We start from the raw sequence: 16,621 nt of genomic DNA, 5'->3' as shown, positions 1-16,621 counted from the left end.
GCCAGTGTCACTGGGATGCAAGGACTCTAACGATTCCAAATACATCCAAATCTGTTCGGCATTTAATAGTTATGGTGATGCTATCATGTAATAAATAAAGATTAAATTAATAGAAAGCCACAAACATTTTTGTCATCGATTATATTTTTTCCATTTTTAAATACAACATTTATTATTATTATTATATTCCTTAAAACAAAAATATGCTGAGATATATGCTGTTGGCACTTCAGCATAATTATAGTTTTCGTATATCGCTGATACATTTTAAACTTCCATAACATCAGTCGAATTATTAGTTTTTCCATCAATCCGGAAAATTTATGAACAAGTAACGTTTTACTTTTAACAGCTATACATTTTATAATCATTCTTGTTTTATGGTTCAGTAAATTATTTACTCTGAACCTATGTACAAACTCACTGATAGCATTGTTTACTTCGTCGCACTGCTGCTGTCATTGTCTTTAAGTCTGAAACACTAATGGGGTATCATCAGCAAATATTTGTGCCCTACCAGATAACATTATTTATGTAAAGGAGCTAAGAAAATATTCATTAATCTTTACTAATATTAACCGCTAAAGTGATGATGCTATTTATGCTTTAACATCTTAACTACTCAACTGTTCATCGTGAAATGTCGAATACTCGTTGTCAGAAATACAGAAAAGGACATAGGGTACGTAACACTTGCCCACCCCTACACGTTGGCGTGTAAAATAAAATAAAATAAAAAAATCCTAAAATTATACAATACAACCAATCACTTCATTTTTGAATAAATTAAACCTATGACTCTTGTATCAAGACAAATTTTATCAATATATTTTTTTATGTAGATAATTGCAAGAAGTCGGTTGACGAGTGGCGCTCACCCGACAAGTTGTCATCTCTAGTGTCCCCGCTAGGCAACGTAAGCGATAGGCCAATTATATTGTCAGTAAGGTGAAGACCGTGAGTCGTATTCATATAATATAATACTGGCGGAGTTTTTTAATATAATTAGTTCTTAGGACATTGTAGGACATTGAGAAAAAGTGGAATAATTTTCATCATCAGGGCTATCAGGAAATAACAAGAAATAGTAAACCTGGATATGTCAAGGGAATAGGTAAAAAAGTAGTTTCGATATTTTAAGTATTATCCGTTTTAGTATAGAAAATTCTTTCTTTTGACGACCTCCATGGTCGAGCAGTGTGTACACCGGTTTTCATGGATACGCCACTCCGAGGTCCCGCCCGGGTTCGAATCCCGGAGTCGATGTAGAAAAAGTTCATTAGTTTTCTATGTTGTATTGGGTCTGGGTGTTTGTGTTGCAAATGGATCTCATCATTTGTTATATGGATATGCGAGAGTAACATAACAGGCACGTCTTCCCAAATACCCAAACCATTCCAAGATAGTACATTAAAATGAAATCATTGAGATATTATACCCACCAAAATCACGCTTTAAAAATTAAATAATTGAAAACATTGTATAAATATAAAGAATTACTTTTTTCTTCGAATCTAAAAAACATACCTAGCAGTGGTTACGTCAATATGCAGGTGCTAATAAGCGACGGTACAGGGAAACATCTTTGTTTTCCAACAGCCTGGTACTACCATGCGCGGCATCACAGAACAGAGATCGTAGAAATGACATGCACGCTAAGTTTTATTAAATAGCCACAATTAGCTATATTTATTATTAAAAAATGATTAGTAATGCATGAATAAATTGACACAACGAACCTGTAATGACAATCATTCTTATTTTTATAATTAAGGAAGCATATAAATTTGCTTATATAAATAGTTGATAAAAGTCATTTGACGATTAAAAAAAGAGTCCCACTGAGTTTCCTGCCGATTCTTCTCGGTAGAGCCTAAATTCTAAATCGATAAAGCTATCAGAAAAAACTCGAATCTAGCCGCAAAAAACGAGATTTCAGACAAGATTTCAGAAGTTGATATGTGACATAGACTTACTACATATTATAAAATAAAGTCGATTGTTATACGGTTTTCACAAGTAGAGTGATTCATCAGGAATTTTGTGTTAATTGGCTGAAATATGATGACGATTGTTGATGTTGTCGGAGAGATATACACACAAATCTACACAAAAAGATTATATCATATATAATCCTTATTATACTTAATCTGGTAGCAAGTTACATTCAAGAGATACACACATCAAACTAGTTATCATATCTGTTATTTTATTTTTGTTTCAGGAGTAAAATCTTATAGAATAGGTTTTTTCTGTAACTTTACATTTCATGATTTTCACATTAGCTATTTTTAATAATGATGTGTATAATAATATACTGTGTTAATAATATAATAAGTATATAATATACTGAATGCCTTAATGTAATTAAATAAAAATCTAAACAGAATCCGTGATACTAATTCTAAACAAGTTTTTACTCTCGGAATTTCATACGGAAAAATCTTTGAACATAAAAACTAGAAGCACAAAAAATCAAAGGTCCCTCTGAGTTCGCGTTGAACACAAGCTTAGTAAGTAATTTATTTTAAAATTCGAGTAAAAATTTATCCTTATATTTAACTAATATAATAAATAATTATTATTACTAAGATAACTACATTTCAAAAGGGAAAAAATAATCTCAAACGTTTAATAACATAATAAATCTTTCGCACGTAGAAGGACGCTCGATTCTGTAAATATACATGTATATAATGACCCGCGTAGAATTCGTTCCGTGTTTGTTTTGTTACTCAAAGAAGCATTTATTAATACCTGCTTAAATTGTGGGTAAGATGTACCTTGTAATAACTATAAAATACTAAGAACTTTAAAAATAATGGGGTATCGAGGTTAGTCCTAAAGTGATCCCATATATTTATTTTATCGTGTATCATAAATATACGTGTTTTACGACGTTAACGAACGTTAAACGTAACGTTTAACGAAAATCTGGAAATGCCACGTTTAAGCTTCTCATTATCACCTGTCATCAATTTATTATCAATGAATTTTGATGGTTTTGTCAATCGTGACGACCGATGTCGATTATTTAAATGCGTTATATTTATATAAATTTCACAGTCACAGTCACAATTTTTTATATAGTAATCGATTTAGTAGTTACGAGTATATAGTTATGCAGCGTACAGTAACGCTCACTTGCTGTCGTTCGCCCACGTCTCGTTAACTTTGTGTTTAACTATATGACAAACAGTATCAAAATTTATAATAACTAGCTTCGCTTCCCGGCATCGTGAAATAAGGGTCTACGGTAAACATAACATAATCAGCCTGTAAATTTCCCACTGCTGGGCTAAGGCCTCCTCTCCCGTTGAGGAGAAGGTATGGAGCATATTCCACCACGCTGCTCCAATGCGGGTTGGTGGAATACACATGTGGCAGAATTTCGTTGAAATTAGACACATGCAGGTTTCCTCACGATGTTTTCCTTCACCGCCGAGCACGAGATGAATTATAAACAAATTAAGCACATGTAAATTCAGTGGTGCCTGCCTGGGTTTGAACCCGAAATCATCAGTTAAGATGCACGCGTTCTAACCACTGGGCCATCTCGGCTCTACGGTAAAACCTAAACCTAAACGAAACCTACCCGTGTGTAAGCAGAACGATAAAATACATGTTTCAAAAGTCTATGATATTTATTATGGAATTGTGAAATTTTTGAAGTAGCTATAGTAACATTTTAGTGTATATAGGTAGTTCGGTGGAGTGAATATTATTGTATATTATTGTATTATAAATAAAGATACCTTATTCAAGAACTATTAGTTGTGTCCAATATAACTGAGATACAAGCAAATGGCAAGAACGTACGTCTAAGGTTTAGGTAAATCGAACGTTTGTTTACCTTTATTCGTTTATGGATTAGCTCATTAGTGCTAGCACTGGTTAAAATTCACGTATACTAATCACTATACTATCTCGGCTTTTAAATGCAATTATTGCAACTTAGATGAATCCTCCGAGGCAATAATAACACGTTCGCCTCTACTTCGAACATACTTCAATAAATATTACTTTAAGCAGGATATCCCTAGTTTCAAGAGCGTCACCACGCGACGATTTAATTAGGAACCAGTAAACTGTATGAGCAATCGTTTACAATAAGAATGTAGTTCCCTAATTTTGTTTGTTTGTTGCTGCTGGACTCATCTACACAGAAACTGTATATTCGATTCAACTAGATTTATGATATATTCGAATTAATATTAGATAAAGATAGATCGTTAATATGTTGTAAGTATAATTTTTGAAATATAGTTTGGAACAAAGAGTGTTTCTGTCAATTTTCCGGTTTAATTAAATACATACATTTCCAAAGACCACAAATAGATTTTACGTTTATTTTATTTCATTTTGACTATTTTTATGTTGTAATAAGAATAAAAAGTGCCGGCTACTTAACTGCTGTTTACTTTGTAGCATATTAATATCAAATAATTTTAATGAAGTATAAATATCGTAAATATTATATGGCTGGCTAAGGAAAAAAAAACAAAATATAATTTGTAATGTAATAAAATGTATCTATAAATTATGAACATCAAAACAGTTAATGGGCAAAGGTCGCGCGATGGCGGAGTAGATAAGGTTAGTTGCAGGCGGATGTAATATAAACATAGTATTTTAAACTTTAAATAATATATTGATTTTGTAATTTATTGGTTGATCCAGAAATAAAAAACAAACAAAATTATATTTTAATAATATTAATATTTTTTATTTTTAAAATATACACAGGGAAAAACTTAGAAGAATTTGAAAATCTAATTAATAGGTATGTATATGGAATATTAAATTTGTTCATCTTCTTATAAGAATATAAGTGTTTTATACGACTGAGTTACTTCTTTATGAATTATTAATATAATATTTATGTGGAACATGGTACTTTTACCAGCTTAATTGCGTTTTCTAAGCGATTGTGTACTATTTATATGATTTATTTCATTTATACATATTGTTATAATATAATAGTGTATCTGTTTAACTAATATTAAAATAAATACAAATAATTAAAAAAAATATATATTTTATTAATTCTGGATAGAAATAATTTCCTATATACATTAAGAAATTCAATTGTTTAAAATATAATTTACCGTTATATTATTTAAGTTCCATTATTCACCTGTCATATTATTGTAAATTATATAATGTATATGTAAATGGAGGTTTTAGGTCCAAGTGGATAATATGAATATCATACGAAAAAGCCGAACACATTTAATTTTAAAGTATGATTATGAAATAAATACTGCAACAAAAGCTTTTCTTGCATTTATGAAAAGTGGTTATCATCACCATTGTACAGCAAATTAATAATTATGTTATGGATGATTAAATTTTTCAAAATGTTATTTACCCCGTTGTATCGTGTTTCTTTAACATTTATTATTGACCATACAGTAACATTATATTTTAAGTTATTATTGTGTTGTTAAAGTGAACGCTACAAAATTTCAAGGACAAAATGGCGATTACCTACAGGCGTCAAGTCCCAACTGTCCAAGTCTAATGTCAAGTATAATTTAACAAAAGTCAAAATAAGACTTATATGAAAGCATCTTTCGATAATTTAGATTTAAGATATTCAGTTTGTTAATCATTATAACCTAATGATAGGTAGGTAAGGTTTTCAAGATGATGTGATATATTTCATTATTCATACGAACATTCGAATGTTGAGCGTGTTTTGATAAAAACAAAATGACCGCCGAACAACCGGACCTTTTATTTTTCGACACCTTTTCTCACGATACGAGTGAGGTAAGTTCATTATTACTAAATGATTTAAATACACCTTCATATAAACTGTGTTATCATGGATAAAAAACTTTTGGTTGATAGTATTTGCTTAGAGTTAGGTTAATACAAAAGTAAAGGGTTTACAAATTATTATTTCAGGAATTAAACTTAGATTTGGTTCAGTTTCCAAAGTCAGTGTATGTCCGAGAAATACGTATTATTCCTCTGGGGGCTCGAGTCGAAGGTGATTTTCCTGGTGGAGTAAGACTTGGGGCTACAAACCCTACAAAATTCCACATTGACTTCTTTGTAAATGACTTAAGTAAACCAGGTGCTTCTACATTCGAAGCCCTAGGAAGTCTGGACTACTGTCAGAATGGTCAAATACACATGGAATGTGGAGCTGATGTAGAACAACCAAGAATTCCGACTGATGGACTAGTACTAAGAGGTAAATTCAGTCGAGTATACTTCAGGTCATATTTCAATTATTTCTTTTTTCTAGTATTAAATTTTAGTCAAGAAGACTTAAAATGTATAAAGTAAGTACATGGAGCTAAAGGATCTTTTGGCACTTGGCCAAAATCTGAATAATATCTTGTTATATCTCATATATTCATAGCTGCTGCAATGAACAAGGAATACCTTGTCTAAATGCAAATTCTCAAATCCCACCCATAATAACTGACAAACAAAATTTTATGAAATATTATTGTATATATAATAGGTATAATAAAAGGTATTTCAACATTAAGAATGAAAATATTTAATTTGCACTCAGATTTGTAGAAACATTGAGATTATTCTTGGTTACCAATTAAAATAATAAGCAATGCTTTAAATTAAGAAAATTACTAGTAGCCAGTCAACTACAACTGCTCCCCACTCAATCCAAATCAAAATATACCATTTTTAAGAAGGTCTATTTGTATGGAGTATATCCTTTCAATGAGTAGTAATCCAAGAGTTTTATATATGAATAAAGCTTATTGAAATAGTAATGATATAAATGATAAACAAAAATAATAATAGTTATATTTTCTGCAACTTCAATGTAAAATAATATTTATATAAACACTTATATATAATTTACAAGCATTCTTTAACATTTTTTTTATTTTGCAACAGAGGCATTTCTAACGCTTACTGGAATCCTGTTGTAGAACTGTATACATAACCCTACAAAAGCATTGCTGACTATGCACTCGAGTAACAGGAGTTACAAGTTTGTGTTTGTTCCTTATACCAATGCTATGAGTATTACATTTTCTCATAAAATCATTAATATTTGTCCATACATACATAACATAACAGAATATTGTGAATGTATTTATTGTGTCTAATTATGTAATATTGAAATAACTGCAAGGAACAAACCAAATTGTGTATTTCTCATTTATAAAATTATTTTATATATTTTTTAAATCATTGTTATATAACTCTGCATAATATCTGAACAAAAATTACACACAGACATCCATCTTGACTCACATTGTATGAATTGTACAAAGTGTAATACACACACACACATTTTACTAAGTTAGTAAGAATTATTATTTTTATATTTTAAATAAATATCTAACTTAAATGTAAAATTTTCAAATTTCAGGTTGGTATACAACAATCACTTTGGCCGTTTATGGTAACTTGACTCAAGTTCTACCTGATGCTCCAATAAGTGTAAATCCGCCTCCAAATGTTCAGAGACCTGTGTCTCGTGAAGTAAGTGCTCTACCTGCTAACGTACCACAGTCATCTGATTGGAATCAAGAACCTACCAACCCGATACCAGCTTACACTAGCAATGTTGCGCCTAGTAATCCTGAAACTTATGGTGGTGCCAGTTACCCAGAAAACTACGACAGCCAATTGTACAGGAATGAATATTACGAGAATGAAGGTCCAAAAGATCCTAGGACATACCATCATATGGAGGATAATGAATGGGAGAAAGATAGGAGAGACTTAAGTTGTGAAAGAGAAGGCGACAGGTTGCGTCATAGCCCTCGTTCTATGGAATTAGACAGAGAAAGAGATAGACGCGATGGTAGAAGTCGCAGGCGTTCAATAGATAGAGGCAGGAGCCGTGAATCATCTCGACATCGCGATAGAAGTAGGGAATTGGATAGAATTCATTCCAGATCACGAAGTCGGGATAGGGATTACGTAGTAAAGGGTGAATATCGACCATTGAGCCGATCTAGATCTCGTAGTATCGACCGTGATCGCGACTGGGATAGAAGCTCCTATAAGAAGGATGATTATCGGCGTCATCGTGAGACTTCGTACGATCGTTCACGGGGTGGGTCGTATGAACCACGCTCACCATACGATAAAAGGCCACCGTCCTACGAACGCAAACTCGCGTATGACAAATGTGGCCCTTACGAAAAAAGACTATCACCTTATGACAAAAGAAGTTCTTCTTATGAACGACGCGCTCCTTCATACGACAAACAAACACCATATGATAGAAAGAGACATTCACCGTACAGTCGCATGCGAGGCTCTAGCTACGGCAGTAGATCTCCGAGTCGAGATGACCCTAGGAAAAGACCCAGAACACCACCCGGTGAGAGTAGACGACCGATGTCTCCAAGAGAAGGTGAAACAAACAGCCCTATAAATTCTGTGCGATCAGAGGATGGTCCTGACTATGATAGAAGTGGGAAACAAATTCCTCGTATAGATTTCTATCATCAAAGTTATAGACATAAAACTTCGATTAGAAGCCCCTCCCAAGAAGTGGACAACGCATATGTAGAACCTCAACATTCCAGTTTAGTAACTGTACCAATTGTTGACACAAGTGCTCCTAAAGGTATAGATTCCCCATTGAGGAATCTCGATGATGATAGATCAATGGACGCTGAGCCATTTGAGCCCATATTATCTGATGAGGATATCTGTGATGATTTAGATGCTAATTCTTATATGGAGGTGGAATACGATATCAACGAATATTGCGGCGTCGATGATATCATCAAATACTTTAACCCATTCAAAGCAGAATGGGAAAAATATGAACACGTTAATAAAATAACTAAACTGGCGAACGTTAAGAGGGATGACGTGAAAGATGTTATGAGTGCGACTTTCAGTGAGTTGTGTGAAGCTAGCGCGGATTTATTTAAAATATCAGAAATAACATCAGCCGCTAAAAAGCGTGAACAAAAGTTTTTCTCAAACACATTCATGGAAATTGACAACTCTTCAAGAGAAGATTGGGTTCACCAGTGCGAACAGTTATTCGTTCCTCTAACAAATATCTGCAAACAAACCGATTTAATTCTTAGAATATTCCGCATGTATAACAGATCAGAAACGTCTGATGAGTTTGCCGATGTTTACAATCTTCTGGTGACTTTCTGCAGGATCGGATTAAACTTCGATTTTGCTCTAGCACAACAGCAGCCAACATATAAGATACGACATATGAAGTGTGGCATTCGTCTAGCTGAAACGTTGATGACTCATCAACATAATGGACAAGTCATGAAAATGCTACTAAATACTGGCATAAATATACCAATGCAACTACTACAGATGTACGCTAAGGAATATATGGCTCTGAGTATACGCTTGATGATTCTGAAATCTTTAAACGCGTGTCTATCATCGAAAGAAGCAATTGATCATTTTATGCAAAATTCGATGTATCCTAAATTTGATAAAAATGAAACCGACAGTACCAGAAAACCTATGAACGGATATCAAGCCTTATTAGCTATGATGCAAGCCAACCCACTGGGGCGAGTGAAATTTGCTCTGAGTGCGCTTTTGAAAAAACTTAATATATATGAAGCGTTAAGTAAGCTTCACGATTTAGTTATGAAGTTTAATAACGCTGCAGCTGAAAATAATCAGCCAGAAGATATCGAATTATCAGAAAATGAAATAAACTTTATTGTAGATTCTTTCGAAGAAATACTTTACATGTACCGGTCACAATGTTTCCACCTCTCTCAACCGAAACGATTTCTCCCAGTCTCTGCACAGTTCGATATAAGTAAGGAATGCTCCAACGAAATACTTCTTCAGTTCTTTGATATTCATCGCATTTTGGAAGTTTGTCTTTATTTGCTAACGTGTCCGACAACATCAAATAATTTGGTCATTACCAGTCCTATATACGATCTCGTTTTTGAACTCGTAAATTCATATAATGGTCTTAAATTTCTGTACAAAAATATGGAAATGAGTGAGCTACTTTTTAAGATATTAGAGCACCCTTATGGGCAGCAAAACGCTGAAGAGACAGCTTATCCGCATGACAGTACTCTTAGTAATTACAGTGATTTACAAATTGTCGGCTTAGAACTCGCTTATAGATTGAAAGCCATGTACTATTTGCAATCCATTAGTGACTTGCAAGCGGGAAAGATGGACGAAAATGAACTCATTGACAGATTGCAATCGTTATACTGCCTCAGCTTTGGTAGTATTGGTAAAACCGCTGTTCCGAATGTCATTGTTATGGGCGAGAATCCAGAGTGTCTCATGGAGGTGTTCGAGAACGATTTGAAAGGCAAGGGTAAAGCTGATTCGCCTTCTAAACAAAAATCACCGGCAAAGGGTTATGCTATAGAGTTAATTGTCTCGGCAGTTAGATACGCAGCCAATGTTCCATTTTTAAAGAAATATGGCCAAAGATTGATCAACGTTTCGAAAGAGCATGATAGATTTGAGCCAAGCGTTTCAAGCGTTTTACAAGAAGTCATACCGTATCTCAAACCCGTGGAGAAACCTACTGTTCTCTCGGGCGAGGACTTAGCCGAATGTGTCGAGATTTTAAAAGCGAGTCTAGAACATTCGGCAGATTTGCCCGGCGAGTTAATGACCTGCTTGCGAATATTACGTCATTTCTGTATTTCTGATTATGAACAAAACGTATCAGTAGTATGTGAATCTCCTATTGAAGAATATGTGGAGCTTAAATATAAGTACAACGTATTACAACTGTTTTCTTTGGATGGCGTTGCACACATTTCCGGCATACTGGACCGCTTGGCAACTCATTTTGATCAACCGAGTATGCATACTTCATTTTTCACCTCGGTGCGGGGACTTCAATTAGCTCAAATGCTGCTCCCTTGTCTCAGACTACTCGATGAAATGTTAGCGAGAGTCGTCCGCTGTCGAGGTCCTAGGTTTAGAGATCTGACAGCGGCGCCGATAATATTGAAAACATATGGGATTGCGAAAACATTTCCAGTGGGGTGCATTGGGTATAGAACTGCGGCAAAAGCGGCCGAGGCTGCCGTGAGAGCGTTACTCGCTTACGCACAACCGATAGCCGATGATGCAAACGATGGAGACTCAATACGTCGTGGACCGTGGACTTCTCTTTGCTCTGAAGTTATTTCCTATATAATGACGGCTCCCTATACATTTGTTCCCGGTCTATTGATATTTTCTGAACTTTTACCTCTGCCATTACCGATGCAAACTAAGACCGCACCATCTGATCGAGAATTAGCCGACGCAGCGAATGAGAGACGCATGTGGTCCGCCCATTTGCATGCATTATCGAATGATTTAACCGACATGATACAAATTATATGCATGTCGATATATCGACCGGTCGTTCATATGCTCCGTCGAGTTTGCGTGCAGATTGCAGATCTTGCTCCGAACACCGCGGCTACGGTCGCTCGGGCGGCTGTCGGAGCAGTCATGAGAGAGATGAAAGAAGGGGAGCCCGCTAACGCGAGTGTGGCTCGAGTACTTGGGTTTCTAGCTTGCTTGGTTTCTCATGCTCCCGTTAAATGTGCTGTTTTGTTCACTATGAGCAGTGGAACTCAAAAGTCAAACGATATACAAACGGCTCTTTGCAATATACTTGCACTGCCCAATTTGTCACATGAGCATTCAACGGCTCAAGAATACGCCGCACATGCTTTAGCCGCTTTTTGTGACGTGGAGGTGACGCTGACGCCAGTCAGTGGAGCCACGGATGTCGTATTGGCTAATTCTTTGCCCACTAAAGAATCCCTGGCCACTTTCCTCGACGCTACGGCGGACTGTCTTCAATCAGCGAATAAAACTTGCGCCGTGGCATCTTCGGTGTTGAGAGCCTACTTCGTGTTAACGGAACATGAATTTGGGTTCTTACAATTTAGAAAGTTTGTAGCGAAGAGACGTGAGGCTCTGGGAAAATATTTCAGATGGGCCTTAGAGGGCTCGGGCGAGGACAAGACGGAATGTCTGAATCTATACATAGACTTGATAAGAATTTTAAAAGTCGAAGAGGGAGAGGGTCCGCTCGGAAGGAAGAGCACTCTAACTGTCGCCGAAATGGCGGATATGGTAGGCTACTCCTGCTCCGATGAGGATCATCCGGTTTTGTCTCTGGATAAAATAATGAAGGTAAATAGTTTCATATAACTTTAACCATTAAAATTAATTTCCTACAACGCAGTATCTTCATTTACTTCCTTTCGCTCAAGGAACGAAACTTCGACGAGGACGCGGTCGCAAACGCGAGCTTCCTCATGACTCACTTGCAAAAACTCAACGAAGCCGACGAGGCCCCCGGCGAGGCGGCGGAGCCCGCGCCGGCCGCCCCCGAGCCCCTCGTGGCGCAGTTCGCGGCGCGACAGATATACTGCATCGGAGACGCCAACGACGAGCGCCTCACCACCGGCTACTGGCTCAACGTGCCGGCCGCCAGCGGGGACGACGTCAACGACAACGAACTGGTGATTCCCGCGCTCCCTCGCACCCAGCGACGACCGCGCGGTGCGTGACCCGCCACTCTGCCCGCAGATGGCGTGCGACATCGTGGACGTGGCGAAGGCGCAGCTGTCGGGCGGCGCGGAGGCGCTGGCGGCGGCCGTGCGGCGCCTGGCGGGCTGCCTCGACGCGCGCCCCGAGGCGCTGCCCGCCGACGACAAGCGGCCCGCCGGTGAGTCGCGCCCGATACCCGCTCACATACGAGGCACCTCCTTTTTATAAAGTATTAAAACTTTATACAAAAGAAAGCGCCTCAACAAAAGTAAACCAAAGTATATTTGAATTTTAATCATAAATACGCGCGCGTTTCAGTGGCGCTGAGCCGGCTGCGCGCGGAGGGCGGCGCCGACGCGTTCCGCTCGCGCCCCCCCAACACGTCGCGCCCCCCCTCGCTGCACGTGGACGACTTCACCGCGCTGCACCAGCCCTACTCGCTGCCGCTCGCACGGTAACTCACGCGCTCATGCGCTCCCGCTGGGGAGCATCGGGCGGCGGTCGGGGCGGACTAATGCTTTACTGGCTCTGAGGGTCGTCCGCGTGTTGACGTGTTCCGTGTGGTGTTGCAGAGGCGCGCGGCGCGGCGCGGGCGGCGAGCGCGGCCGCTTCGGCGCACCCGCACACGCGCGGCAGCCGTGAGTACCCACGTACACACACGCACATGGGCATAAACATTTTTGCACACATGCTATCAATTGGGACTTCACAATTTTATCATATCAGTACCTATCCCTGCTGTTCGCGTATTTTTTTTTTAAAAAGCATATACATTTTCAAAGTAAAGATTCTGGCGTTTCGCAATATCCTATTTGCTCGTGGCCTCTACCTCTAGTTACATCCTCCGTTACTCTTTCCATTTATATGTAATCTCTCACACGATAAACGCTATCACTGTAGGTATTACTAGTCAGTACCATGATAGTTTATATCCCTCAAACCTCAACATTTCATATACAATCCTTCCTTCCAATCCGCTCGAACAATATTTTACTCAGAGTATATAGCAACTCGTAAATGTTCCACTGCAAAGGTTCTCAACTTAAGAAAAAGTATTGTGAGGATTTTTCCATGAGACTGTACCGGAATAATTCCGTGGATCTTTGGAGGAATCTCTATATATAAGCAGATTTTCTCAGGCTGATCTGTTTCCCTAGCGCATGATACATTTTAAACACAAATCGAGCACATGAGCTCGGTTAAACTAAGTAATCGAAACTATTCGAATACTTAGTTTAACCGAAATAAGTCGATGTGTGTCCCGTAGCAGAGGTCGCGGCGCGTGGGAGCTGGGCGGCCAGCACTTCGGGCACTTCTCGCCCACCGCGCAGTACATGATGGGTGAGCCGCCCCTACTTTATTCACACACGTACACTGTACTCCTAAGGCAGGAGTCGGAGGAATTTCTGTTAGCTATGTTATATAATGTATTTGAAACAGTTCTTGATTAATGTACCTTTATTTATAATACATCACTACATAAGTAGTGTCCGAAAATCCACAACAGCGCGATTTTTAAGACATTTTCTGCCTCGCACAACCACTCTGTGGAACCAGCTTTCGCCGGCGGTTTTTCCGAAACCGACTTGGGAACCTTCAAAAAAAGAGTACTCCTCTCCTCCTCGTACTCCTTCCTAAAAGGCCGACAACGCACCTGCAACCCCCCCCCGGTGTTGCAGATGTCCATGGGCGGTGGTAATCACTTTCCATCAGGTGAGCCTCCTGCTCGTTTGCCTCCTATAACATAAAACAAAAAAAAAAGTTTTTACATCTACTTTTAGCTTACTTCCAAAGTTCCGATACTGATATGGCCGACACTCATAACGGCATTTTTGAGAGCCTATGATGAACCACACGTTATTTAGATCTCGACCAATGGTGATACGAGTTAGTCAGTTCACGTTTTTTAGTCTTTCTTTTCTCTTTACTCCTGCCACTCGACAGACACATGTTATAAAAAAAAACGAAATCACTGAACGATAATAATAACGATATGTTATGACGTGATATGATATGTCCCCCCAGGCGGAATGGGGTGGGGGGGCGCGCGCATGCAGCGCGGCCCGCGGCATCGCTCCTTCATGCGCTGAGGCGGCGCGCTGCTGACAAATAAACTGTTCCATATGATCTAGTCTTTTATTGACGCCATCCTTTCACGAAAAGCAATAATATTTATTAATTATTTGAATGAAAAATAAATAGGCGTTGGCGCTTAGATTGGTATATTCACCGAGCTGATGAAAAATAGTAAAGTCACTCCAATATTTAAATCTGGTAGCTCTCAGAATCCAACAACCATAACAATTATTAGCTAACTTTAACAGACATCATCTGTTTCAAAGAAAACAGTTTGGATTTACGAGGGGTCTAGATTATTAAGATATCTATGAAGCCTAGAAATCACAGGATACTTTTAGGAATTTAATTTTAATCTGTGCCTTATCCAAAGCCTTTGATCGTGTTAACATCAAACACTAATCGGGAACTATTATACCTTTTAATGTCGTTAATATGTATTGTCATCAAAAAATATCTTTTTTCAAAATTAAAGTTAAAATAAATAGCCTATTCCTTTACCAAGAGGCAGTTTACGTAGAAAATAGCTATGTGTGCGTGAGTGTAGCCCGCGACGACGAGCGATGCATACTCCCTTTGAGCACTCGGCGCGGTATAAAAAAAATAAAATAAAAATAAACTTTATTGACTTAAGGGTTACATTACAAACAAGTTGCAAGGGCCCCTGTACTAGGTGCAAACCCGTATTACTGGGTGCCCCGCTCATCCACCAGGACAACTAGAAAGTCAACAATGACTTTGTTACAACTAGAAAAGTGTGTGTGTGTGTGTGTGCGCGCGCGTGTGTGTGAGTGTGTGTGTGTGCGCGCGCGTGTGTGTGTGTGTATGTGTGTGTGTGTGCGTGCGTGCGCTTAAACATGTATAAATTTTATTATAATTGCGAAAGGTTTAGATTAATTATCAATTTTTCAGTTTCATCATAATTATACGTGAGTAATGTTTCAGTTAGAACACGCTTTACTTTGGTCTTTGTCAGTCTGTAGAAGTCAAGTCTACTGTTTAGTTTATTATAAAGATATGACGATTGATAATTGTATTGCATTTTCTTAAATTTGGTTTTACTAGTTGGGATAGGACAAACAGATTTACGCCTACGGTTTTGGGTTTGAGAGGGAACAAAAGGTAAATGATGATGAATTTTAAGTATACAATTTAATATATATATTTGACGAGTAGTCAGTAATTTGTACTGATTGTGTAAATCAAAAGTTGGAAAAAGGTACGGTTTGAAAAACATTACTTTTATGAGAGACCTCTGCGCTCTTTCTAAAATTATTAAATGCGTTTTAGCCGCACCTCCCCATACAGGGATACAGTAGCTCAATATAGATTGGGCTAGTGCTTTGTAGGTGGTAATAAGAGTGGCCTCGCTCGCAACGTGTCTAAGTTTTTTGAAAACCCAAGTAATTTTTCTTATCTTGTCAACGACGCTCTCAATATGAGGTCTCCAGGTGAGATGCTGGTCAATAATTACACCAAGATATTTTATCTTATCTGTTTTCGATATTTTATCACAAAAGCAAGTGTTTATCAGGATAATTACAGTTATGAACTTTTAGATTAAAGTGGGAGTCAGGTTGTGTAGTTTTGCGGATGGAAAAGGTTACATATTTAGTTTTATTTATATTTAATGTTAACAGATTAGACCTTAACCAGCAAGAAATTCGATGAATTCCCGACTCAGCTATAGAATGTAACTCGTCCCAAGATTTAGCATTAAAGATGAGGGCTGTATCATCAGCATACGTGTAAATTTTGCAGTTTTCAACGTTATAATTACAGAGATCGTTTACATAAATTAGGAACAGGGTAGGTCCTAATACGCTTCCCTGTGGGACACCATAACTGACACTTGAGGGTTGGCTCACATACTCATTCAACTTTAGTAGTTGCTGACGGTCGGTTAAGTAATCCGAGAGTAGTGCGTGGGGCAATCCTCTTATACCAAAATTATATAACTTTTCAAGAAGGATGGGAATGGACACGGTGTCGAAAGCTTTAGCCAAGTCAAGGAACACTCCAGCGCATTTGTTACCAGAATCCAATTGATTGCTTATTTCAT

At 37.8% G+C, this 16,621-nt stretch overlaps 1 protein-coding gene across 2 annotated transcripts; it reads left to right on the top strand.

Annotated features, from left to right (window-relative positions):
- Nucleotides 1-5,511: 5,511 nt before the first annotated feature.
- Nucleotides 5,512-14,607, top strand: LOC113394209 (protein virilizer). 2 transcript variants are annotated; one of them, XM_064217404.1, is made up of 9 exons: nt 5,512-5,775; nt 5,914-6,205; nt 7,364-12,123; nt 12,204-12,455; nt 12,523-12,661; nt 12,802-12,937; nt 13,056-13,121; nt 13,751-13,824; nt 14,509-14,607. In XM_064217404.1, the coding sequence occupies exons 1-9, from the start codon at nt 5,716-5,718 to the stop codon at nt 14,571-14,573; spliced, it is 5,844 nt and encodes a 1,947-aa protein (XP_064073474.1). In that variant the 5' UTR covers nt 5,512-5,715; the 3' UTR covers nt 14,574-14,607. The 2 variants fall into 2 exon arrangements, with proteins under 2 accessions (XP_064073474.1, XP_064073473.1); XM_064217403.1 differs by lacking the exon at nt 14,509-14,607 and having other exon boundaries at nt 13,751-13,970.
- The last annotated feature ends 2,014 nt before the right edge of the window (nt 14,608-16,621 follow it).

The sequence above is a fragment of the Vanessa tameamea genome, chromosome 16 (assembly GCF_037043105.1).
Source record: "Vanessa tameamea isolate UH-Manoa-2023 chromosome 16, ilVanTame1 primary haplotype, whole genome shotgun sequence".
NCBI classification, from domain to species: domain Eukaryota; kingdom Metazoa; phylum Arthropoda; class Insecta; order Lepidoptera; family Nymphalidae; genus Vanessa; species Vanessa tameamea.
This window is presented reverse-complemented; position numbering and strand designations above follow the sequence as displayed.